The following is a 26,365-nucleotide window of genomic DNA, read 5'->3' as shown; positions in this document are numbered from 1 at the left end:
CGGGCGCTCCGACTCTGCCGAGCCGCTGGGGTGCGCGGCGGCGCTCCCATCCTGGGTCCTCTGCCCACCGCTGGAACTCTTGGGCTCCCTGCTGATCTCTCCCCGCTCGGAACTGCGGCCTACAGGTGAGGAGCTCTGCGCTGGGGCCATCTGCCAGCTTTGTCCCCGCGGCGGCTGCCTTTCCCCTTCCCCCCCCGGATTGCCTAATAACAACCCTGGGGACCCATTGGAGCTGCTCACGTTAAAAGAGGTCCCCCTGCCCCCCTGGCGGTTGCGCAACTGGGTTTCCTGAAATTGGGACCCCCTCACAAGTCGACTGACCGGTTGGGCGGTTAACTACATACCCACGGAAGCTGGTCGCCGCACTACGCCTAGTGCTATCTGCCGACGTTGCCACACCTGCTGCAGACCCTCCACTCCATAGTGGCCCGCCTCCTCCTCGCCACCAATTGCCCCCACGGTGCGATCACACAGCACCTAGACTCCTACTTCCTGCAATGTCGAGCCGCTCCAAGGGGACTGCCAAAGGGGGTACCATGGACAGGTTCGCTAAGGCGATTTCTCGAGCTGAAGCGGTCCACATGTCGCCCCCACACGAGGTGCTCGATAATGAAACCATTCCCGGAGCTGCGGCGCCAGATCTTACCGCACTAATGGAATCGATGGCAAAAAACTTCGCCTCATTCCACGAAAAGCTTGACGACATCAATGCAAATGTTGCCTCACTCAAGACTCGGGTGGATCAGGCGGGATCCAGAATCACAGAGGCCGAAAATAGAATTTCCACTAACGAAGATGCTATACACACGCTCCAAGACACTGTGGCCTCCCTGTCGCGGGACATGAAGAGTGTAAGGGCGAAATGTGACGATTTGGAATCTCGTTCACGCAGGAACAAACTGCGCATCATCGGGGTTCCCGAGAACGCTCTCAAAGGGCGGATGGAAGACTCTGTGGAGGAACTGCTTAAAGTCCTGCTTGATAATCCGGCCCTCTCCCCATACTTCACGGTGGAGCGTGCCCACCGGGCCCTATCACCGCGACCTAAACCGGGCGACAGCCCTAGACCCATAATCGCTAGAATCCTCAACTACCGCGACAGGGACCTCATCCTCCGCCTGTCACGAGAGAAGGGTGACCTACGTCTGGAGGCCCACACCATTAGAATCTTCCCGGATTTCTCGGTGGCGGTGCAGCAGGAGAGACGTCAATTTCTCGGCGTTAAGAAACTGCTCAGGGAGCGCAACGTCCCATATGCCATCCTGTTCCCCGCACGGCTCAAGATCACCCATAATGGCAAATTGTACTTTTTCACCGTCCCAGATGAGGCGGTAAAATTCATCGAGATGCAAATTCCGCTCCACAATCCGGGAGATGACCACGCTGGCGACATCTGAACGCGCACGGTGTGGCCCAACGGAACTTACTGAGTCTACTGATCCCTGAGTTGTGATATGCTATTGGCAACATGGTTTTGTTTACTATGATGTTGTGGTTCGCTACTGCATGCATTTGTATTGTGGCCTGGCTCCCGATCATGGGGCCAATGCATCATTAATCCGGCCTTCCCTTTAATAATTACTGTCACTTGTCGCTTAAATCGCAATGCCTCGATGCCTCTGCGGCAGCCCTTACTCCCTACTTGAGATGGGGGGGCATCCGCCATGTGACTGCTGTAAATGTTTGAATTGTTATTGATTTGCTACGACGCATATGCTGGTCCCTGTTTCCCACTTAGATAGGCGGGGCCATACACTGAGTGACCGCCGACACTGCTCGTCTTGTAACGGAACCACCTGGTTCCAAGCGTGCTAGTGCACGGCAACGGCGCACCCCACTGCGATTGCACTGTTCTTGGATACACCCTTGTTGTGGGTTAGCCCCTGTTGGGCTTTTGGACAGTCTGAGCCAAGTTGGGGACGGCTCAGCTGCGAACAGTTTGGGGAGGGGAATGTTCACACTGCTAATCTTGGGTTGGTGGTGAGGGTGGCGGGCGGGAAGGGGGAATTATTTAAAAAAGGCACACGAGGTTTCGCGGTGCGTACACTGAAGGGCACCAAGCGCACTCTCAGCCCCGACTACTTGGGCTCACACTACCCCTGGACATGGGATGTTCACTGAGTCACGCATTGTGCGATTAATTACTCACTAATGAAATGCCTACTGTCATAATGTCCTGGAACATCCGGGGTTTAAGCAACCACACCAAGGCCCGTAAAATCATGGCCTTTGCTAATAGGCATAGCTGTAGGGTATTATTTCTACAGGAGACACACTCCAATGGTCACATCCCAAGGACCATAGCCCCATCATGGGGCCCCGCTAGATTCTTCACCTCTTATTCCTCCCAGTCCAGGGGCGTACTAACGATGATTCATAAAACCATCAAATTCATATTGCATAAAAGCTACATAGATTCGGAGGGACGTTATGTTATATTACACTGCACTCTGATTAATAAGGAATATCTTCTGGTCAACACTTACTGCCCCAACATAGACTCTCCCGAATTCTTTAGCGCGGTAGCCACCATACTGCTGGGCTTCGTGGATGTACCAATTATATGGGGAGGTGATCTGAACCTTATTCTGGACACTGTCCTGGATAGGACTGGTACTGCTACCAGAGCTCTGTCCAGTGCTGCACGTCAGCTACGTAGCCATATACAGATACTGAAAATTTGCGACGTCTGGAGGACACTGCACCCCCAGCGACGTGAGTACACTTATTACTCGTCTGTGCATGACAGCTCGTCTAGGATAGACCTGTTCCTAGTGTCAAGGGAAATTATGGGCAGGGTGGAGGGCTCCTGGATCCTACCCCGCACACTATCGGACCATGCCCCAATCACAGTCACGGTGGAACTGGTGATGCCCATCCCGATGTTCAGCACCTGGCGCTTTAAATCCGAGGCTCTCAGAGACATTGTCTTTAAGGCTGGAATATTGGCTGACATCGAATCTTTCTTTGAGTGTAACTCCCTTCAAGATACATCAGCCGCGGTGAGGTGGGGCGCCTTCAAGGTGTATATTAGGGGAATATCTATTTCCAGAGAGGCTGGAGTGCTGAAAGCGATAAGAGCTGCCCTTGGGCGCTCCGAAGCCAAATTGAAACAACTTGAGCTCCAATGTACCACGGCTGCTGACCCCGGCACTTTCGCCCAAATTAGTGTTGAACTCCAGATATATAATACACTCGCTATTAACGAAATCCAATACTTCAGCCGCCCACAGGCCGCAAGGAAATATGGGGAGGGGGACAGACCCGGGAGAACGCTAGCAACACTAGTTAAAAGGGAATCTGGCCGGACGCAGATTACCTCCATCAAAGACCAACATGGCAACCCACAATGGGCGGACCAACGTATCTTAGACATATTCACTGACTTCTATAGATCCCTCTACTCCCAACCTACCAAACACACCGAACGACACATGCGCGAGCTCCTTGACCAGATCCCCACCACTGAGATATCCCTTCACACCCGGGACCAACTGGACTCCCCGATTACATTGGACGAGATAGTGACGGCCATTTCAGACCTACCCAAAGGAAAGGCACCGGGCCCAGACGGGCTTACCACTGAATTTTTCCAGGAGCACGTCGCTATCTTGGCCCCCAGGCTGCTCGAGATCTGGGACGAGGCACTGCGTGTCTCCGTCCTTCCCCCTTCCATGCGCGAAGCTGTCATCACGGTGCTGCTCAAACCTGGTAAACCTGACTATGAATGCGGATCTTACAGACCTCTTTCCCTCATGAACCTCGACACCAAAATATTTGCTAAGATCATAGCGAACCGCTTTCTACCCATTATGCCAGACTTGGTTCACGAGGACCAGGCAGGCTTCGTCCCCGGTAGGTCCACCTCCCACAATATCAGACGGTTGTTCAACGTTATGTCCCGTATGGACCACGACGTCCAGGCTGTAGCGGTCACTCTGGACGCCCAAAAGGCCTTTGATATGGTCTCCTGGAAATATATGTGGCTGGTGCTTGAAACAATGGGCGTTGGCCCGAACATGATCGGGTTCATCAAACTACTATACACCTCCCCTGTTGCAAGAGTAAGAGCTAACTCACTGACATCTGACCTCTTCACACTTTTCAGGGGTACCAGACAGGGTTGCCCCTTCTCCCCGATCCTTTTTGCATTGGCAATAGAGCCGATGGCGGACTATGTCCGTTCACGCCATGCCCGCAAGGGAATACGACTGTTTGATGATCCCGAAATCATTTCCCTATACGCCGACGATGTCCTACTGTATATCAGGGAACCCACGGCCCATCTTGACCCTATACTAAGAGATATCACTCGCATCGGCACCCACTCCGGGTTCACGATTAACTACTCGAAGTCTGAGATCTTCCCTCTTACTAAATCCACCACACAACCCACCACCGAATACCCCCTCCGTTGGTCTCCGGATGGTGTCAAATATCTGGGTGTGCAAATTTCCCTAACCAAATCCACCTTGCTCACCGATAATTACTCAGCTGTAGCACAGTTAGTTGAAACCAAGCTTTCACGGTGGCGCGCCCTCCCATTATCCATGACAGGTCGTCTCTCCCTCATTAAAATGATTCTGCTGCCTAAGCTCCTTTATACCTTCAACAACATACCTGTATGGCCTGGAATGGAATACTTCTCCAAACTACATGCATTATGTGCACAGTTCCTATGGCACTCCGGTGCTGTACGCAAGAAGTGGACTGATATGGTGCTTCCATACAAGCGAGGGGGAATCTCTGCTCCGGACCTGATGCTGTATTGGACTGCGGCCCAGGCCCAACACGCCACTCATTGGTACCCCGGTTCTCCTGCCCGCCCACATGTTAAGTTGGAACGACTGACAGCCGACGGCACTAACATAATGTCCCTCATACTGCATCAGCACTATATATCTAACTCCCCTATCGATCCAATCAGTGCAACCCTGCGTGCCTGGGCACGCCTGTTGTGTCTGTCATCCGACTCCTACCCTTACTATAAATGGCTCCCGATATGGGCGTTCCCGGGCCTAGAACCCACGTATGACACTGCTCTTGCCCGTCACTGGGGCGCATTGGGATACCGGGCATTGTCGGATTTCTATCCGGAGGGCCGGTTCATTAACCCCCAAACATGGAAACAGGGGCACACCGGATCCGCTCTAGAGACCCTCCAATATTATAGGCTCCGAGCAGCGTTTCGCACTAAATGGCCCTCATTCCCAGATGAGCCCCCTAATAACCCGGCGATCGCATATATCACCAACTCGGGCGGCGCCCGCGGCGTCGTCTCTTCATTATATAAGATCCTACAAGACACCACCCCGACCCCAGCGCTCAGAGCACGTGACGAATGGGCAGCTGAACTGGGCCTAGAAATTTCCGACAGAGTCTGGGAGAAAATGTGCCTACATACCCAAAAGGTCTCTCTCAATTTCCACCACCGGGCCATGCAATACAAACTCCTAAACAGGCTTTACTACACGCCGCACAAGACTTCGAAGTTCACCCGCACCACGGTGCACCCCTGCCCTCGCTGTGGAGCAGAGGGAGCTGACCATCTACATATGTTTTGGTCCTGTAATAAACTATCTGGATTCTGGGAAAGCATTCTAAATACACTCACCGAGATTACCGAAACCGAGGTCGATTCTGATCCCTTAACAGTCCTTTTCGGGGCCTGGAGAACGGAGGACACTAGACGTCTGGCTAAATTTTTAAACATAAGCTGTATGATAGCCAAGAAATGCATACTCCATAGCTGGAAAAGTTCCTCCCCTCCGGCCTTTAAGAAATGCCTGAATTTGCTCACCTGGTCGCGAAACTGTGAGGAGGAATACCTGGCCATGCTCCCCGCCCACTCTCGCCCCAAGAACACCTGGGTTGAATTTAACACCTATCTTAATAACCAAAGTGAAAATACACCCACGACTGACCTGTCCCCTGCCCCACAGGGGACACTCCCCGCATCATGAGGCCTTATATCCTCTGCTTAAGGCCCACCCTGATGTTATTACTATGACTGCTGTACTGTGATTACTTTGTTGCTCAAGAATAATATGTTATACACATGTGTTGCCTTGATGTGTGTGCCTTGTGAACCTCTGCCTGCAAAAATAAAAGTTTAAAAAAAAAAAAATGTAGATATTATATGGAGAAGTCTGCATGAGCATTCCTGATTATTTGTGTTTGTGTCGAAACCTAGGTCTGCGGTAGTCAGGCCTATCTTCGCGCAAAGATCGATGTTGTCTATTTAGTTCTTCCTCAGGTGTCCAGCTTAATAATTGTGCAGATATTCTTTATTTTTAACTGTCACGTGTCGGCTAGCGATCACTACTGGCTAGTAAGAACTCTGCCCTTGTCCCAAGCTCCGCTCAGAGAAAGATCTTGCCTTCTTCTAATGCGACGGAGGAAGCTATCGGCCACTGGCCTGACCACAGAGGATGTCCCCCCTCGATCAATTCAGAGCTGATTTGGTGCTCTTGCTACAATTATTATAATTATAATTTCTGGGCCTCAAAGTGTGTTTCTTTTCCCAGCTCACTGTCACACTTCCACCTAATGCTCATATAGTGACACAGAGATTGACAAAGAGAAAGAATTTGAAGAGAGAGGCAAAATGCATCATATAACGCAGTGCTGCAGTGCTGTTGATTAGCATTTCAGTGTGCCAACGTATCCCAGAGTCTAGAACGACTAACTTTGTATAAAATAAGTGTTTTATTTAGATTCATATTCCCTCAGTTCATCTTGCTAGATAAACACTTTGCTGAAACATCTTTATCATGGTTAATGACACTCAGTTTTTCTCACTAGTTCAACATAAGATTCAAACACATCTGTTTGGTGGGTAACCAGTCGTTTTTATTTAATTAAAATCAATAGACATCAATTCTCTCATCCTGGGCTTAAGTCATGTTCCCAATACAGGAAGCCCTGGCACAAGACTTCTAAAAACAAATCACAATGCTCAATTCCCTAAAGCAATACTCTTTGGAGCAATGTTGTATACAGGTATGCAAACCTATTCTATGGTTTCCAAACTAAAGCAAAAGCTTAAATCAATAAAGCAATCATGTGTGTTTCAATATATATACGACAATATTTAATGCAAAGCACAACATCACAGCTAAGAAACAGAATTGTTGCGCAATATTTAATCAAATATAAACCCATTGCATCTCAATCTGTAACATGATTCTAAGGCGTGGCTCGGAGCTAGTACTCCGTGCACCCTCTGGCATGACATCAGCATAAGCACGAGCCGCAGCCCCGACGTGTGGGAGCATGAGCGGCAGCCCCAACGTGTGGGAGCACGAGCGGCAGCCCCAACGTGTGGGCTTGCAGCATATTTATAGGGTCCCTTGCTTAGAAATCCCCCTTACCATAAAATGCTGTCACTTCGTGGGCAAATCCCCTGCTTCCAACTCTAATTTGGACGCCTCCCCCTTATTTGCATGATGTGGGTATGCAATATGGGGAGTACCTCCCCTTAGCTTTCTGCTGAATTATCAAGTCTTGGCTTCAGGTTAAATTATCTCTAAGGCACTAAATGTTCCTAGTTCGAGGAACTAACACAATAATTGTTTGTCTTAGTTCTTAAGCAAAATGCTGTTTTATTAAGTTTATAAAGCAGATATGATTCACTGCTTCCTCGTTATAGCTGCATGTTATGTTCATTCATATTGGGTTAATGTACTGGCTTGCGCAAAACTACATATGTAAGCGTGTTTGCTTGCATGTATATATGATATGATCAAGCTATCAAGCTGCTTGCTTTGCTATAATAAATGGTTACATAAATGAATAAATGAATGAATGCTAACACAAACTTCTCACTTTGTGTTTGTTACACTGCTAATAAAGGACCCTAGAGGCTTAAAGTGCTATGAGTATACTTGTGCCGTTTTCAGCACTACTGTTGCCTTTTTAAGTTTTGCATTCTAGACTGCTCTTCAGACATGCATCACACTATTTGCTCTTTCCCTTTAAGCTACTACAGTCTGATGAATCTGAGGTGATTATCCGAAAGACCCTGGCCTTGGACCCTTCTCATGTGACCAGGGAAAGGAAGACGCTTCCTGATTCCGATCCTAGGGGTGGTGTTCTGTGCGAGGAGCACATGGGAGGGGACCCCTACTTGTAGCAATCATCACGGAGGAGAGAAATATAACCTGCATTGCTTGTGGCAGACAAATCAGAGAAACAAACAGCATCAATGTGTATTGTATCCTTATGAAGGAAGTTGTGAAGTTCAATGCTGTTAAATGTGAAAGACTTTTCTGAAGTTTGAAGCAAACCACATCACAGAGCACTTCTAGTATTGGTAGGTGATTTATCCTGGCAGGCGAGTATATCAGGAAAGGGACCTTTTAGCGGTTAGGTGGCATGCTAGAGGACCAGGAAGAAGACATTGAAGTACTGTACTATGGTGGAGGTGGAATTTAAAAGAATGTGGCAAACTTGCTATTGTGTTGTGAGGAACTGTGGTAAAAATCATCAAAGACATTGTAGTTTATGAAGAAGAAGTGTGGACTATTTATCCTTCAAAGAAGAAGACTGATATTGAATACTTTGAAGAAGTATGAAGACAAAAGGGGTCATTCTGAGTTTGGAGGTAGCCATGGTGCTATTAGCATCATGGCTGCCTCCAAACCCGGGTCCGGTCTCACTGAATGGGGACTTACCGGGTCATTCTGACCTTGGAGGACCCGGTAAGTCCCCATTCAGTAAACAATTCCCCATTCCCATTCGAGCCCCCATAGGGCTCAATGGGAATGGGGAAGGCGCTAATTACTGGCCCGCAAATAACAGGCCCGTTATTAGCACCCTAGTCCCTTAGCGGGACCTCGGAATAGGGCGGTAAAAGTTTACCGGCACCAGCATCCTTACCGGTGCCCGTAAACCCTTACTGCCCAACTCAGAATGACCCCCCAAAGTCCTTTTGTTCCGTTTATAAAGTATGAACATGTGGAAGCTTTGAATAATCATCTGTGGAAGATTGATACCAAGTCAAAGAGACAACATGAATAGGGGCATTCGTGCACCATATGAACTGTATGAATGAGATGATTATCAAGAATATGTGGTTAAGAAGACCAAGTGTTGGTGGGTGTATATATCCGCAGGCATTTACAATTACATCTTCATGATATGATATATGATATGTGATATGATATGAGGCATTTGTAACGCGCCTATACACAAGTATTTCAAGGTGCAACTAAGCTTGTTCAATAAAGTTGTTAGAAGAACATTTTTAATTATTACACATCGCTGCATCAACAATGTGGCAATGCTACTGAGTATATAAATATACAATATGTCCTTCCAGAAACGCACAAAATCAATAATACAATTATAGTAAAGAAAAAGTGATTGTACATTAAATAGAAAGAATCTGACTCACTCTCCTCTTTTGTACACACATCAATTAGCAAGCAATGAAACAGTTCATTGTCGTTTCTGGGTGAACGAGCTTATGTAAAAAATGTAACATTTCACTTAGGTATTAGACATAAAAGTGTGAAACCTCACATTACATTGTGTGCAGGCAAGCAATTCATTTGTATACCATTAAATGCACAAAACAATTAACACTGTACAATGTGCTTGTCATGCTTGGTTTAAAATACACATGATTTATCCTAAATCAACAACTGGAATGTCAAAAAGTGCAACCGAATAAGGCACCTGCATTGAAATGTATGGATGTATTTTAAAATTACTATTTTAGTTTTGTAAAGATATACAATTTTTAGAGGTTCTATCACTCAAACTCTGCTCACCCTTAGGCTGGCCTTCTAAAACACGAGCTACAAAATTCTAATTCCACCCTTTAAACTAAGTTTGAGATTCTCCAGAACTTGCAGATTAGCAAACACAGACTGAAGATTTCACGTGTGTTCTAAAATCTCTCCACTGACTGGTCACTAAAAAAAATGCACAAGTGCACTGGCCATCCTAGATAATAAATTCATCTTTAGGGATGTCTCAAACTACTGACTGATTCCAGATCACCATCAAGACTCTTCCGTCTTGCCCAGTGAGCCTTAAAACCATCATTATAAACCTAAGTGGGAAGGAGATCAGCCAAAACTATTGCCTCAATCTCTCTGAAACAACTCTAACCTCCTCCAAATCAGAAGACTGCTGAAAACGTGCCTATTTCGAAAACCTTTTCTTCAGGTGGTCTTTACCAAGCACCAACATGTCGTTTGTGACATGCTTTGTCTGAGTGCTCTCTGACGTTGTTATTGAAGACCCTTTTGAATAAAAGCCTAGTCACATTCAGAATATGTACTTTGAGTTCTCTGGTGCATAATCTGCTCCCTCTTTTAAACCCTGTCAGAACATTTGAATGGTTTTTCCAGAGTATGGTGTAATGACAGAGCAGACTTAAAAAAATAAATATGCAACATTCAGAAAATGTCTATGGTCCATTCAGGCTCTTCTTTCTCTGGTGACATGAACAATCACCCTTGTGTTTTAACTCATTGCAATAATTGCCAATGGTTTCCGCCACTGTCTGGGACGTTGCAAAAGATAACCCTTTTGATTGACAGCCTTGTCACAGGGAAACCATTTAGATGGTTCCTCACCAGTGTCATTCCTCTGATCAGGTGGGAACACTTCAAGTTGCACGCTGCTATTCAGGCATAACAAGTTACTTGCCACCGATGTTCTCAACATGCACATAGCACACCATGTTTTACATGAAACCTGTGTGGATTCTCTTATGTTCCATTAAGCGACTCTTTCGCTTAAAAGCCCTGTCACACTGAGAACATTCAAATGGTTTCTCACCTGTGTGATTTCTCTGATGTATAATCAGCCCTCCCTTTGTTGTGAAAGCATTGTCACATTCTGAACATTTAAATGGTTTCTCACCAGTGTGAGTTCTAAGATGCCTTGAAAGTTGATTCTTTTGCTTAAAATGCTTGTCACATTCAGAACAGGTATATGGTTTCTCACCATTGTGGATTCTCTCATGTTGCAATAAATGATCCTTTCGCTTAAAAGCCATGTCACATTCAGAACATGTATATGGTTTTTCACCTGTGTGCCTTCTCTGATGTATAATCAGCTCTCCCTTTGTTTTAAAAGCCATGTCACATTCAGAGCATACAAATGGTTTCTCACCAGTGTGAGTGCTCAGATGAATGGAAAGATGAGCCTTTTGTTTGAAAACCTTGTCACATTCAGAACATGTATATGGTTTCTCGCCAGTGTGCACTCTCTGATGCCGCAATAGATTAGCCCTTTGCTTGAAAGCCATGTCACATTCACAACATGTATATGGTTTCTCGCCAGTGTGATTCCTCTCATGTATAATGAGCTGCCCCCTTCTTATAAAGGCCTTTTCACATTCCGAACATTTAAATGGTTTCACACCAGTGTGGTTTCTCTGATGTACTGAAAGCTGAAACTTTTGCTTGAATGCCTTGTCACATTCAGAGCATTTGAATGGTCTCTCCCCAGCGTGTTTTACTTGATGCAACAATAGATCAGACTTTTGCCTAAAAGCCCTGCAACATTCAGAACAATTATGTGGCCTCTTCTTATTCTGCCGTTTTTGATGTTGCAAAAGATCACCCTTTTTCTTGAAAAACTGGTAACATTCAGAACATTTAAATGGCCTCTCCCCAGTGTGGACATTTTCATGTCGTGTTAGATCACCCTTGGAAATGAAAGACCTTTGACACTCTGAACAGTTAAATGTTTTTTTTCCAGTGTGGAATATCTGATGTTTCAAAAAATGTCTCTTTCGTGTAAAAGCCTCATCACAGTCTGAGCATTTATATGGTGTCCAGCCTGTGTGTATTCTCTGATGTACTACCAGCCCTCCGTTGGTTAGGAAGGCTTTTTCACATTCAGAACATTTGAAGGGTTTCTCATCAGTGTGGGTTTCCTGGTGCTGAAATAAATGATCCTTTTCCTTGTCGCAGTTAGAACATGTATATTGTTCCTCCACTGTGTGAATTCTCTGAAGCACAATCAGTGCTCTCTTCATAACAAACGCCATGTCACATTCAGGACAGTTATATGGTCTCTCCTTGGGGCGATTTCTCTCATGTATGATCGGAGCTCACTTTGTTATAAAAGTCTTGCCAAATAGAGAACATGTAAATGTTTCTCAGAAATATGCTCAATAGACCTATCACATGCAACACACATACATGTGATTTCTCGGGTGCTGTAATAGATGATTATATTACTTGAAAGACTTGATATATTCAGAACATGCATACAGTTTATCTCTGGTGTGTTTTACCGTGTCTCATTACTGTGTAATGAGCACTTTGTGACATTCAGTTCATTGAAATTATTTTTCCTGGTAGTTCCCATGTAGACATAGACAGTTCCTTGGCCTGAAACCACTGCCACATTCAGTAAACACATGCAGTCCCTCCACAGTCTCTATGTAATGGGTACATTGCTATTAAGAAAGTGCATTTATATGGCCTGTCCACACCCTTGTGTTAGTCTAGGTTGGTGTCTCCACATTAGGCAATGACATGACTAAACATCATTTCAAAACGAGGGCTTCCCAACTTACTACTACGCATATGCCCTGTTTATTTCTAGAGGACAGTTTCTAGCCTTGAAGGTTTCCTATTGATGGATGTCTCTGGGTGGTGTAGAGGGGTTGCTAATATTTAGGTGCAGCTGGCACTACACTGCATACTGGACGTGATGCTGTGACTTTGCACAACTAACATTTGCCCAGACTCAGAATTTCATTAAGAGTTGACGTTTCATATCTTGTAGACGCAGATCACCTCTTCAATATGTGGTACTGACAGGTCAAAGGAAGATATTGTTTGCAATGTAAGCTCCTCTCACATCTGTTGGTGCATTCAATGCCCAGTTCCATGTGTATCCCATAGATAGTCTTTCTATGCTGGAAATTAATTCTCATAGAGGAGACGTTTGTGAGACCACAGGTGTGAATGCATGATTTCTTACTGACAAACACGTTTGCAGTTATTCATGCAGAAGACTTGTCTGAAAAGAAATATTTCACTTTGTCTGTTTTTCTTCATTTCTTTTACCTTTTGGACAGAAAAGAAACTTTAATTATTTTTCCACAATATAAAAGTCAAGACTTATTAATAGTACATGTGAACCATTAAAGCATGTTTTGTAATTAAAGAAACTGAGCTAATGCCATCCACGAATACAAGTAAAACAGATGGAACGCACTGAGATAATGAGGGCATCTCGCCTCTCTGAGCACCTTCTCTTTCCTTCAACAAGTGATAACACAGAAGCAAAGAGACGTGTGATTCCATGACAACCAATAGAACATGGATTAACACAGAACCCAGCCTGCTTGTGATTCAATGCCAAGCCATCAAGCTTGGATTAACAAAGAAACTAAAACATGTGATCCAATGCCAAGCTAGTACAAGCCAAGACCATCCTTGCATGGCCTCCTGCTTTGTTATTGGTGGCAGACCATTCCCGAATTGCGGCCAGACAGTCTGGTATGAGAGAAGGAGCAGAGGCGGCTGAGGAGAGCCTGAAAGAGAGCTGGGTGTCATCCTCATAACATTTGAAAATTGGAACAGAAAGTAGCGATGCAGTGGGAAAGAGGTGCCAGGTAGTGGTTGAAAAGCCAGGGCGAGAGGTTAGAGCCCTGGGGAAAAGAAAGAAAGAAAGAAAGAAAGAAAGAAAGAAAGAAAGAAAGAAAGAAAGAAAGAAAGAAAGAAAGAAAGAAAGAAAGAAAGAAAGAAAGAAAGAAAGAAAGAAAGAAAGAAAGAAAGAAAGAAAGAAAGAAAGAAAGAAAGAAAGAAAGAAAGAAAGAAAGAAAGAAAGAAAGAAAGAAAGAAAGAAAGAAAGAAAGAAAGAAAGAAAGAAAGAAAGAAAGAAAGAAAGAAAGAAAGAAAGAAAGAAAGAAGTCCAATGCGTGCAAGCCTTCTGTTTATGTTTCAATACTTACATAGCAGCAGACTAGCCTGTAGGCATCAGGGCGCTAACAAACCAGAATAGACAATAAATAATAACAGAAGTATAAGGCAATAGAAAGTAACACAGGCAATGATTAGACAAAACAAGTTAAGAAAAGCATCTATATATTGCAGAAGGCCCAAGAGTTCAAGAGCATAGAATAGATCATAACTACTGATCCACATAACCAGAATGTACACTTAAGGATATAATGTAATTACAAAGATCTGAATAATTTATACAAAAGAAAAAAATAAGGGACACCCATGTACAACAAAAAAAGCCCAACAATAATCAGCATAAAGCCGCTCAAATAATAAACAATCATAACAACAGTCGGGGCAATAGACAACAAGCAATAGACAGCACATGCAGAGCATCTATGCAACAATAACAACGAGCAGTAGACAGCACATGCAGAGCATCTATGCAACAATAGACAGCACATGCAGTGCATCTATGCAACAATTACGAGCAATAGACAGCACATGCAGTGCATCTATGCAACAATTACGAGCAATAGACAGCACATGCAGAGCATCTATGCAACAATAGACAACAAGCAATAAAAAGCACATGCAGAGCATCTATTCAACAATAGACAAGGAGCAGTAGACAGCACATGCAGATCATCAATGCAACAATAGACGTGCAATAGACAGCACATGCAGAGCATCTATGCAACAATAGACGTGCAATAGACAGCACATGCAGAGCATCTATGCAACAATAGACGTGCAATAGACAGCACATGCAGAGCATCTATGCAACAATAGACAACGAGCAGTAGACAGCACATGCAGATCATCAATGCAACAATAGACGTGCAATAGACAGCACATGCAGTGCATCTATGCAACAATAACGAGCAATAGACAGCACATGCAGAGCATCTATGCAACAATAGACAACAAGCAATAAAAAGCACATGCAGAGCATCTATGCAACAATAGACAACAAGCAATAAAAAGCACATGCAGAGCATCCATGCAACAATAGACAACAAGCAATAAAAAGCACATGCAGAGCATCTATTCAACAATAGACAACGAGCAGTAGACAGCACATGCAGATCATCAATGCAACAATAGACGTGCAATAGAAAGCACATGCAGAGCATCTATGCAACAATTACGAGCAATAGACAGCACATGCAGAGCATCTATGCAACAATAGACAACAAGCAATAAAAAGCACATGCAGAGCATCTATGCAACAATAGACAACAAGCAATAAAAAGCACATGCAGAGCATCTATTCAACAATAGACAGCAAGCACTAACACAGAGGCAAAGCTGGAGAAGGAGAGACAGGGCCAGTCACAGGGAAGTACTAACACAGAGGCGGAGCTGGAGAAGGAGAGACAGGGCAAGTCACATGAAGCACTAACACAGAGGTGGAGCTGAAAAAGGAGAGACAGGGCAAGTCACAGGGAAGCACTAACACAGAGGTGGAGCTGGAGAAGGAGGGACAGGGCAAGTCACAGGGAAGCACTAACACAGAGGTGGAGCTATAGAAGGAGAGACAGGGCCAGTCACAGGGAAGCACTAACACAGAGATGAGAAGTAGAGACAGGGCAAGTCACAGGGAAGCACTAACACAGAGGTGGAGCTGGAGAAGGAGAGACAGGGCAAGTCACAGGGAAGCACAAACACTCAGGCAGAGCTGGAGAAGGAGAGACAGGGCAAGTCACAGAGAAGCACTAACACAGAGGCAGATCTGGAGAAGAAGCGACAGGCAAGTCACAGGGAAGTCACAGGGAAGCACTAACACAGAGGCGGAGCTGGAGAAGGAGAGACAGGGCAAGTCACAGGGAAGCACTAACACAGAGGCGGAGCTGGAGAAGGAGAGACAGGGCCAGTCACAGGGAAGAACTAACACAGAGGCGAGAAGGAGAGACAGGGCAAGTCACAGGAAAGCACAAATACAGAGGTGAGAAGGAGAGACAGGGCACGTCACAGGGAAGCACTAACACAGAGGCGGAGCTGGAGAAGGAGAGAGAGGGCAAGTCACAGGAAAGCCCTAACACAGATGCAGAGCTCGAGAAGGAGAGACAGGGCAAGTCACATGGAAGCATTAACACAGAGGTGAGAAGGAGAGACAGGGCAAGTCACAGGGAAGCGCTAACACAGAGGCGGAGCTCGAGAAGGAGAGACAGGGCAAGTTACAGGGAAGCCTTAACACAGAGGCGGAGCTGGAGAAGAAGAGAGAGGGCAAGTCACAGGGAAGCACTAACACAGCGGAGCTGGAGAAGGAGAGACAGGGCCAGTCACAGGGAAGCACTAACACAGAGGTGAGAAGGAGAGACAGGGCAAGTCACAGGGAAACACTAACACAGAGGCGGAGATGGAGAAGGAGAGACAGGGCCAGTCCCAGGGAAGCACTAATACAGTTGCGGAGCTAGAGAAGGAGAGACAGGGCAGGTCACAGGGAAGCACTAACACAGAGGCGAGAAGGAGAGACAGGGCAGGTCACAGGGAAGCACTAACATAGGCAGAGCCTGAGAAGGAGAGACAGGGCAGGTCACAGGGAAGCACTAACACAGAGGCAGAGCTGGAGAAGGAGAGACAGGGCAGGTCACAGGGAAGCACTAACACATAGGCAGAGCTGGAGAAGGAGAGACAGGGCAAGTCACAGGGAAGCACTAACACAGTGGCAGAGCTGGAGAAGGAGAGACAGGGTAAGTAACAGGGAGGCACTAACACAGAGGCGCCAAGGAGAGACAGGGCAAGTCACAGGGAAGCACTAACACAGCGGAGCTGGAGAAGGAGGGACAGGGCAATTTACAGAAAAGCACTAACACAGAGGTGGAGCTATAGAAGGAGAGATAGGGCCAGTCACAGGGAAGCACTAACACAGAGGCGGAGCTGGAGAACGAGAGACAGGGAAAGTCACAGGGAAGCACTAACACAGAGGCAGAGCTGGAGAAGGAGAGACAGGGCAAGTCATAGGGAAGCACTAACACAGAGGTGAGAAGGAGAGACAGGGCAAGTCACAGGGAAGCACTAACACAGAGGAGGAGCTAGAGAAGGAGGGACAGGGCAAGTCACAGAAAAGCACTAACAGATGCGGAGCTGGAAAAGGAGAGACAGGGCAAGTTACAGGGAAGCACTAACACAGAGGCGAGAAAGAGAGACAGGGCAGGTCACAGGGAAGCACTAATACAGTTGCGGAGCTAGAGAAGGAGAGACAGGGCAGGTCACAGGGAAGCACTAACACAGAGGCGAGAAGGAGAGACAGGGCAGGTCACAGGGAAGCACTAACATAGGCAGAGCCTGAGAAGGAGAGACAGGGCAGGTCACAGGGAAGCACTAACACAGAGGCAGAGCTGGAGAAGGAGAGACAGGGCAGGTCACAGGGAAGCACTAACACATAGGCAGAGCTGGAGAAGGAGAGACAGGGCAAGTCACAGGGAAGCACTAACACAGTGGCAGAGCTGGAGAAGGAGAGACAGGGTAAGTAACAGGGAGGCACTAACACAGAGGCGCCAAGGAGAGACAGGGCAAGTCACAGGGAAGCACTAACACAGCGGAGCTGGAGAAGGAGGGACAGGGCAATTTACAGAAAAGCACTAACACAGAGGTGGAGCTATAGAAGGAGAGACAGGGCCAGTCACAGGGAAGCACTAACACAGAGGCGGAGCTGGAGAACGAGAGACAGGGAAAGTCACAGGGAAGCACTAACACAGAGGCAGAGCTGGAGAAGGAGAGACAGGGCAAGTCATAGGGAAGCACTAACACAGAGGTGAGAAGGAGAGACAGGGCAAGTCACAGGGAAGCACTAACACAGAGGAGGAGCTAGAGAAGGAGGGACAGGGCAAGTCACAGAAAAGCACTAACAGATGCGGAGCTGGAAAAGGAGAGACAGGGCAAGTTACAGGGAAGCACTAACAGAGGTGAGAAGGAGAGACAGGGCAAGTCACAGGGAAGCACTAACACAGAAGTGGAGCTATAGAAGAAGAGACCGGGCCAGTCACAGGGAAGCACTAACACAGAGGCAGAGCTGGAGAAGGATAGACAGGGTAAGTCAAAGGGAAGCACTAACACAGTGGCGGAGCTGGAGAGGAGCGACAGGGCAAGTCATAGGGACTAACACAGAGGCGGAGCTTGGGGAACGAAGAGAGAGGGCAAGTCACAGGAAAGCCCTAACACAGAGGAGGAGCTGGAGAAGGAGAGACAGGGTAAGTCACAGGGAAGCACTTACACAGAGGTGAGAAGGAGAGACAGGGCAAGTCACAGGGAAGAACTAACACAGAGGCGAGAAGGTGAGACAGGGCAGGTCACAGGGAAGCACTAACACAGAGGCAGAGCTGGAGAAGGAGAGACAGGGTAAGTAACAGGGAGGCACTAACACACAGACGTGAAGGAGAGACAGGGCAGGTCACAGGGAAGCATTAACACAGTGGTGGAGCTGGAGAAGGAGAGACAGGGCAAGTCACAGGGAAGCACTAACACAGAGGAGGAGCTAGAGAAGGAGGGACAGGGCAAGTCACAGAAAGCACTAACACAGATGCAGAGCAGGAGAAGGAGAGACGGGGCAAGTTACAGGGAAGCACTAACACAGAGGCGGAGTCGGAGAAGGAGAGACAGGGCAAGTCACAGAAAAGCACTAACACGGAGGCAGAGATGGGGAAGGAGAGACAGAGGCAGATCTGGAGAAGGAGAGACAGGCAGGTCACAGGGAAGCACTAACACAGAGGCGGAGCTGGAGCTGGAGAAGGAGAGACTGGGCAAGTCACATTGAAGCACTAACACAGAGGCGAAGCTGGAGAAGGAGGGACAGGGCAAGTCATAGAAAAGCACTAACACAGAGGTGGAGCTGGAGAAGAAGAGACAGGGCAAGTTACAGGGAGGCACTAACATAGAGGTGAGAAGGAGAGAGAGGGCAAGTCACAGGGAAACACTAACACGGAGGTGAGAAGGAGAGAGAGGGCAAGTCATAGGGACTAACACAGAGGCGGAGCTGGAGGACGGAGAGAGAGGGCGAGTCACAGGAAAGCCCTAAGACAGAGGCGGAGCTGGAGTCAGAGAGAAAGGGCAAGAAACAGGGAAGCAGTAACACAGCTGCGGAGCTAGAGAAGGAGGGACAGGGCAAGTCACAGGGAAGCACTAACACAAAGGCGAGAAGGAGAGACAGAGCAGGTCACAGGGAAGCACTAACACAGAGTGGGAAGGAGAGAGAGGGCAAGTCACAGGGAAGCACTAACACAGAGGCGAAGCAGGAGAAGGAGAGACAGGGCAAGTCAGAGGGAAGCACTAAGACAGAGGCGGAGCTGGAGAAGGAGAGACAGGGCAAGTCATAGGGAAGCGCTAACACAGAGGCAGAGCTGGAGAAGGAGGGACAGGGCAAGTCCCAGGGAAGCAATAACACAGAGGCGGAGCTAGAGAAGGAGGTACAGGGCAAGTCACAGAAAAGCACTAACACAGAGGTGGAGCTGGAGAAGGAGAGACAGGGCAGGTTACAGGGAAGCCCTAACACAGAGGTGGAGCTGGAGAATGAGGGACAGGGCAAGTCACAAGTAAGCACTAACACAGATATGGAGCTGGAGAAGGAGAGACAGGGCAAGTTACAGGGAAGCACTAACATAGAGGTGAGAAGGAGAGACAGGGCAAGTCACAGGGAAGCATTAACACAGAGGTGAGAAGAAGAGACAGGGCAAGTCACAGGGAAGCGCTAACACAGAGGCGGAGCCGGAGAAGGAGAGACAGAGCAAGTTACAGGGAAGCACTAACACAGAGGCAGAGATGGAGAAGGAGAGACAGGGCAAGTCACAGGGAAGCACTAACACAGAGGCAGAGATGGAGAAGGAGAGACAGGGCAAGTCACAGGGAAGCACTAACACAGAGGCGAAGCCGGAGAAGGAGAGACGGGGCAAGTCAGAGGGAAGCACTAACCGAGGCGGCGCTCAAGAAGGAGAGACAGGGCAAGTTACAGGGAAGCACTAACACAGATGCGGAGCTGGAGAAGGAGAGACAGGGCAAGTCACAGGGAAAAACGAACACAGATGTGAGAAGGAGAGACAGGGCAAGTCACAGGAAAGCACTAACACAGAGGCAGAACTGGAGAAGGAGAGACAGAGGCAGAGCTGGAGAAGGAGAGACAGGCAGGCCACAGGGAAGCACTAACACAGCTGAGGAGCTGGAGAAGGAGAGACAGGGCAAGTCACATGGAAGCAGTAACACAGTGGTGAGAAGGAGAGAGAGGGCAAGTCACAGTGAAGCACTAACACAGAGGCGGAGCTCGAGAAAGAGAGACAGGGCAAGTTACAGGGAAGCACTAACACAGAGGTGGAGCTAGAGAAGGAGGAACAGGGCAAGTCAAAGAAAAGCACTAACAGAGGTGGAGCTGGAGAAGGAGAGACAGGGCAGGTTACAGGGAAGCACTAACATAGAGGTTAGAAGGACAGACAGGGCAAGTCACAGGGAAGCACTAACACAGAGGCGAGAAGGAGAGACAGGGCAGGTCACAGGGAAGCACTAACACAGAGGCAGAGCTGGAGAAGGAGAGACAGGGCAGGCTACAGGGAAGCACTAACACAGAGGCAGAGCTGGAGAAGGAGAGACAGGGCAGGTTACAGGGAAGCACTAACATAGAGGTGAGAAGGAGAGAGAGGGCAAGTCACAGTGAAGCACTAACACAGAGGCGAAGCAGGAGAAGGGGAGACAGAGCAAGTCACAGGGAAGCACTAACACAGAGGCGGAGCCGGAGCAGGAGAGACAGAGCAAGTCACAGGGAAGCACTAACACAGAGGCGGAGCTGGAGAAGGAGGGACAGGGCAATTCACAGGGAAGCACTAACAGAGGCGGAGCTCGAGAAGGAGAGACAGGGCAAGTTACAGGGAAACACTAACACAGGGGTGAGAAATAGAGACAGGGCAAGTCACAGGGAAGCACTAACACAGAGACGGAGCTCGAGAAGGAGAGAGAGGCGGAGCTGGAGAAGGAGAGACAGGGCAAGTCACGGGGAAGCACTAACACAGAGGTGAAAGGAGAGACAGGGCAAGTCACAGGAAAGCACTAACAAAGAGGCAGAGCTGGAGAAGCAGAGACAGGGCAAGTCATAGGGACTAACACAGAGGCGGAGCTGGAGGACTGAGAGAGAGGGCAAGTCACAGGAAAGCCCTAACACAGAGGCAGAGCTGGAGAAGGAGAGACAGAGCCAGTCCCAGGGAAGCACTATCACAGCTGCGGAGCTAGAGAAGGAGGGACAGGGCAAGTCACAGGGAAGCACTAACACAAAGGCGGAGCTTGGGAAGGAGAGACAGAGGCGGAGCTGGAGAAGGAGAGACAGGGCCAGTCCCAGGGAAGCACTAACACAGTTGCAGAGCTAGAGAAGGAGGGACAGGGCAAGTCACAGGGAAGCACAAACACAGAGGTGGAGCTGGAGAAGGAGAGACAGGGCAGGTTACAGGGAAGCCCTAACACAGAGGTGGAGCTGGAGAATGAGGGACAGGGCAATTCACAAGTAAGCATTAACACAGATATGGAGCTGGAGAAGGAGAGACAGGGCAAGTTACAGGGAAGCACTAACATAGAGGTGAGAAGGAGAGACAGGGCAAGTCACAGGGAAGCATTAACACAGAGGTGAGAAGAAGAGACAGGGCAAGTCACAGGGAAGCGCTAACACAGAGGCGGAGCCGGAGAAGGAGAGACAGAGCAAGTTACAGGGAAGCACTAACACAGAGGCAGAGATGGAGAAGGAGAGACAGGGCAAGTCACAGGGAAGCACTAACACAGAGGCAGAGATGGAGAAGGAGAGACAGGGCAAGTCACAGGGAAGCACTAACACAGAGGCGAAGCCGGAGAAGGAGAGACGGGGCAAGTCAGAGGGAAGCACTAACCGAGGCGGAGCTCAAGAAGGAGAGACAGGGCAAGTTACAGGGAAGCACTAACACAGATGCGGAGCTGGAGAAGGAGAGACAGGGCAAGTCACAGGGAAAAACGAACACAGATGTGAGAAGGAGAGACAGGGCAAGTCACAGGGAAGCACTAACACAGAGGCGGAGCCGGAGCAGGAGAGACAGAGCAAGTCACAGGGAAGCACTAACACAGAGGCGGAGCTGGAGAAGGAGAGACAGGGCAAGTCACAGGGAAGCACTAACACGGAGGCGGAGCTGGAGAAGGAGGGACAGGGCAAGTCACAGGGAAGCACTAACAGAGGCGGAGCTCGAGAAGGAGAGACAGGGCAAGTTACAGGGAAACACTAACACAGGGGTGAGAAATAGAGACAGGGCAAGTCACAGGGAAGCACTAACACAGAGGTGAAAGGAGAGACAGGAAAAGTCACAGGAAAGCACTAACAAAGAGGCAGAGCTGGAGAAGCAGAGACAGGGCAAGTCATAGGGACTAACACAGAGGCGGAGCTGGAGGACGGAGAGAGAGGGCAAGTCACAGGAAAGCCCTAACACAGAGGCAGAGCTGGAGAAGGAGAGATAGAGCCAGTCCCAGGGAAGCACTATCACAGCTGCGGAGCTAGAGAAGGAGGGACAGGGCAAGTCACAGGGAAGCACTAACACAGAGGCGAGAAGGAGAGAAAGGGCAGGTCACAGGAAGCACTAACACAGAGGCGAGACGAAGAGACAGGGCAGGTCACAGGGAAGCACTAACACAAAGGCGGAGCTTGGGAAGGAGAGACAGAGGCGGAGCTGGAGAAGGAGAGACAGGGCCAGTCCCAGGGAAGCACTAACACAGTTGCAGAGCTAGAGAAGGAGGGACAGGGCAAGTCACAGGGAAGCACAAACACAGAGGTGAGAAGGAGAGAAGGGCAAGTCACAGGGAAGCACTAACACAGAGGCGGAGCAGGAGAGACAGGGCAAGTCACAGGGAAGCACTAACACAGAGGCGGAGCTGGAGAAGGAGGGACAGGGCAAGTCACAGGGAAGCACTAACAGAGGTGGAGCTCGAGAAAGGGAGACAGGGCAAGTTACAGGGAAACACTAACACAGAGGTGAGAAATAGAGACAGGGCAACTAACAGGGAAGCACTAACACAGAGGTGAGAAGGAGAGACAGGGCAAGTCACAGGGAAGCACTAACACAGAGACGGAGCTCGAGAAGGAGAGAGAGGCGGAGCTGGAGAAGGAGAGACAGGGCAAGTCACAGGGAAGCACTAACACAGAGGTGAAAGGAGAGACAGGGCAAGTCACAGGAAAGCACTAACAAAGAGGCAGAGCTGGAGAAGCAGAGACAGGGCAAGTCATAGGGACTAACACAGAGGCGGAGCTGGAGGACGGAGAGAGAGGGCAAGTCACAGGAAAGCCCTAACAGAGAGGCAAAGCTGGAGAAGGAGAGACAGGGCCAGTCCCAGGGAAGCACTAACACAGCTGCAGAGCTAGAGAAGGAGGGATAGGGCAAGTCACAGGGAAGCACTAACACAGAGGCGAGAAGGAGAGAAAGGGCTGGTCACAAGAAGCACTAACACAGAGGCAGAGCTGGAGAAGGAGAGACAGGGCAGGTCACAGGGAAGCACTAACACAGAGGCGGAGCTGGAGAAGGAGAGACAGGGCAGGTCACAGGGAAGCACTAACACAGGGGCAGAGCTGGAGAAGGAGAGACAGGGCAACTCACGGGGAAGCACTAACACAGAGGCAGAGCTGTAGAAGGAGAGACAGGGTAAGTAACAGGGAGGCACTAAAAGAGGTGAGAAGGAGAGACAGGGCAAGTCACAGGGAAGCACTAACACAGAACTGTGAAGGAGAGAGAGGGCAAGTCACAGGGAAGCATTAACACAAAGGCAGAGATGGAGAAGGAGAGACAGGGCAAGTCAAAGGGAAGCACAAACACACAGGCAGAGCTGGAGAAGGAGAGACAGAGAAAGTCACAGGGAAGCACTAACAGAGGCAGAGCTGGAGAAGGAGAGACTGGGCAAGTCACAGGGAAGCACTAACAGAGGCGGAGAAGGAGAGACAGGGCAAGTCACAGTGAAGCACTAACACAGAGGCGGAGCTGGAGAAGGAGAGACAGGGCCAGTCACAGGGAAGCACTAACACAGAGGCTAGAAGGAGAGACAGGGCAAGTCACAGGGAAGCACTAACACAGAGGCAGAGCTGGAGAAGGAGAGACAGGGCAAGTCATAGGGACTAACACAGAGGCAGAGCTGGAGGACGGAGAGAGAGGGCAAGTCACAGGAAAGCCCTAACACAGAGGAGGAGCTGGAGAAGGAGATACAGGGCAAGTCACAGGGAAGCACTAACACAGAGGCTAGAAGGAGAGACAGGGCAAGTCACAGGGAAGCACTAACACAGAGGCAGAGCTGGAGAAGGAGAGACAGGCAAGTCATAGGCACTAACACAGAGGCGGAACATGGAGGACGGAGAGAGAGGGCAAGTCACAGGAAAGCCCTAACACAGAGGAGGAGCTGGAGAAGGAGGGACAGGGCAAGTTACAGAAAAGCATTAACACAGAGGTGGAGCTAGAGAAGGAGAGACAGGGCATGTCACAGGGAAGCACTAACACAGAGGAGGAGCTAGAGAAGGAGGGACAGGGCAAGTCACAGGGAAGCACTAACACAGAGGCAGAGCTGGAGGAGGATAGACAGGGCAAGTCAAAGGGAAGCACTAACACAGTGCCGGAGCTGGAGATGAGCGACAGGGCAAGTCATAGGGACTAACACAGAGGCGGAGCTGGAGGACGGAGAGAGAGGGCAAGTCACAGGAAGGCCCTAACACAGAGGAGGAGATGGAGAAGGAGAGACAGGGAAGCACTAACACAGAGGTGAGAAGGAGAGACAGGGCAAGTCACAGGGAAGAACTAACACCGAGGCGCGAAGGAGAGACAGGGAAAGTCACAGGGAAGCATTAACACAGGCGGAGCTGGAGAAGGAGGGATAGGGCAAGTTGCAGAAAAGCACTAACACAGAGGTGGAGCTGGAGAAGGAGAGACAGGGCAAGTCACAGGGAAGCCCTAACACAGAGGAGGAGCTAGAGAAGGAGGGACAGGGCAAGTTCCAGAAAAAAACTAACACAGATGCGGAGCAGGTGAAGGAGAGACAGGGCAAGTTACAGGGAAGCACTAACATAGAGGTGAGAAGGAGAGACAGGGCAAGTCACAGGGAAGCACTAACACAGGCAAAGCCGGAGAAGGAGAGACAGAGCAAGTCACAGGGAAGCACTAAAACAGAGGTGGAGTCAGAGAAGGAGAGACAGGGCAAGTCACAGGGAAGCACTAACACAGAGGCGTAGCTAGTGAAGGAGGGACAGGGCAAGTCACAGAAAAGCATTAACACAGAGGCAGAGCTGGAGAAGGAGAGACAGAGGCGGAGCTGGAGAAGGAGAGACAGGCAGGTTACAGGGAAGCACTACCAAAGAGGCAGAGCTGGAGAAGGAGAGACAGGGCAAGTCACAGGGAAGCACTAACACAGAGGCGGAGCTGGAGCTGGAAAAGGAGAGACTGGGCAAGTCACATTGAAGCACTATCACAGAGGTGAGAAGAAGAGACAGGACAAGTCACAGGGAAGCGCTAACACAGAGGTGGAGCTAGAGAAGGAGAGACAGGGCATGTCACAGGGAAGCACTAACACAGAGGAGGAGCTAGAGAAGGAGGGACAGGGCAAGTCACAGGGAAGCACTAACACAGAGGCAGAGCTGGAGGAGGATAGACAGGGCAAGTCAAAGGGAAGCACTAACACAGTGCCGGAGCTGGAGATGAGCGACAGGGCAAGTCATAGGGACTAACACAGAGGCGGAGCTGGAGGACGGAGAGAGAGGGCAAGTCACAGGAAAGCCCTAACACAGAGAAGGAGATGGAGAAGGAGAGATAGGGCAAGTCACAGGGAAGCACTAACACAGAGGTGAGAAGGAGAGACAGGGCAAGTCACAGGGAAGAACTAACACAGAAGCGCGAAGGAGAGACAGGGCAAGTCACAGGGAAGCATTAACACAGAGGCGGAGCTGGAGAAGGAGGGACAGGGCAAGTTACAGAAAAGCACTAACACAGAGGTGGAGCTGGAGAAGGAGAGACAGGGCAAGTCACAGGGAAGCACTAACACAGAGGAGGAGCTAGAGAAGGAGGGACAGGGCAAGTCACAGAAAAACACTAACACAGATGCGGAGCAGGACAAGGAGAGACAGGGCAAGTTACAGGGAAGCACTAACATAGAGGTGAGAAGGAGAGACAGGGCAAGTCACAGGGAAGCACTAACACGGAGGTGAGAAGGAGAGAGAGGGCAAGTCACAGGGAAGCACTAACACAAAGGCGGAGATGGAGAAGGAGAGACAGGGCAAGTCAAAGGGAAGCACTAACACAGGCAAAGCCGGAGAAGGAGAGACAGAGCAAGTCACAGGGAAGCACTAAAACAGAGGTGGAGTCAGAGAAGGAGAGACAGGGCAAGTCACAGGGAAGCACTAACACAGAGACGTAGCTAGTGAAGGAGGGACAGGGCAAGTCACAGAAAAGCACTAACACGGAGGCAGAGCTGGAGAAGGAGAG

General features: G+C 49.0%; 1 protein-coding gene across 1 annotated transcript in view; it reads right to left on the bottom strand.

Moving 5' to 3' along the window:
* Positions 1-6,830: 6,830 nt before the first annotated feature.
* The window catches only part of LOC138580056 (zinc finger protein 84-like), a 109,535-nt gene continuing 90,000 nt past the window's right edge, over positions 6,831-26,365 (bottom strand). Inside the window, exon 2 of the mRNA XM_069650293.1 lies at positions 6,831-13,043. Within this exon, the coding sequence (XP_069506394.1) occupies positions 10,700-12,013 (1,314 nt within the window). The 5' untranslated portion in view covers positions 12,014-13,043 and the 3' untranslated portion in view covers positions 6,831-10,699. The remainder of the gene's footprint in view (positions 13,044-26,365) is intronic.

Source organism: Ambystoma mexicanum, chromosome 3p (assembly GCF_040938575.1).
Source record: "Ambystoma mexicanum isolate Mex_15411 chromosome 3p, UKY_AmexF1_1, whole genome shotgun sequence".
Lineage (NCBI taxonomy): Eukaryota > Metazoa > Chordata > Amphibia > Caudata > Ambystomatidae > Ambystoma > Ambystoma mexicanum.
This window is presented reverse-complemented; position numbering and strand designations above follow the sequence as displayed.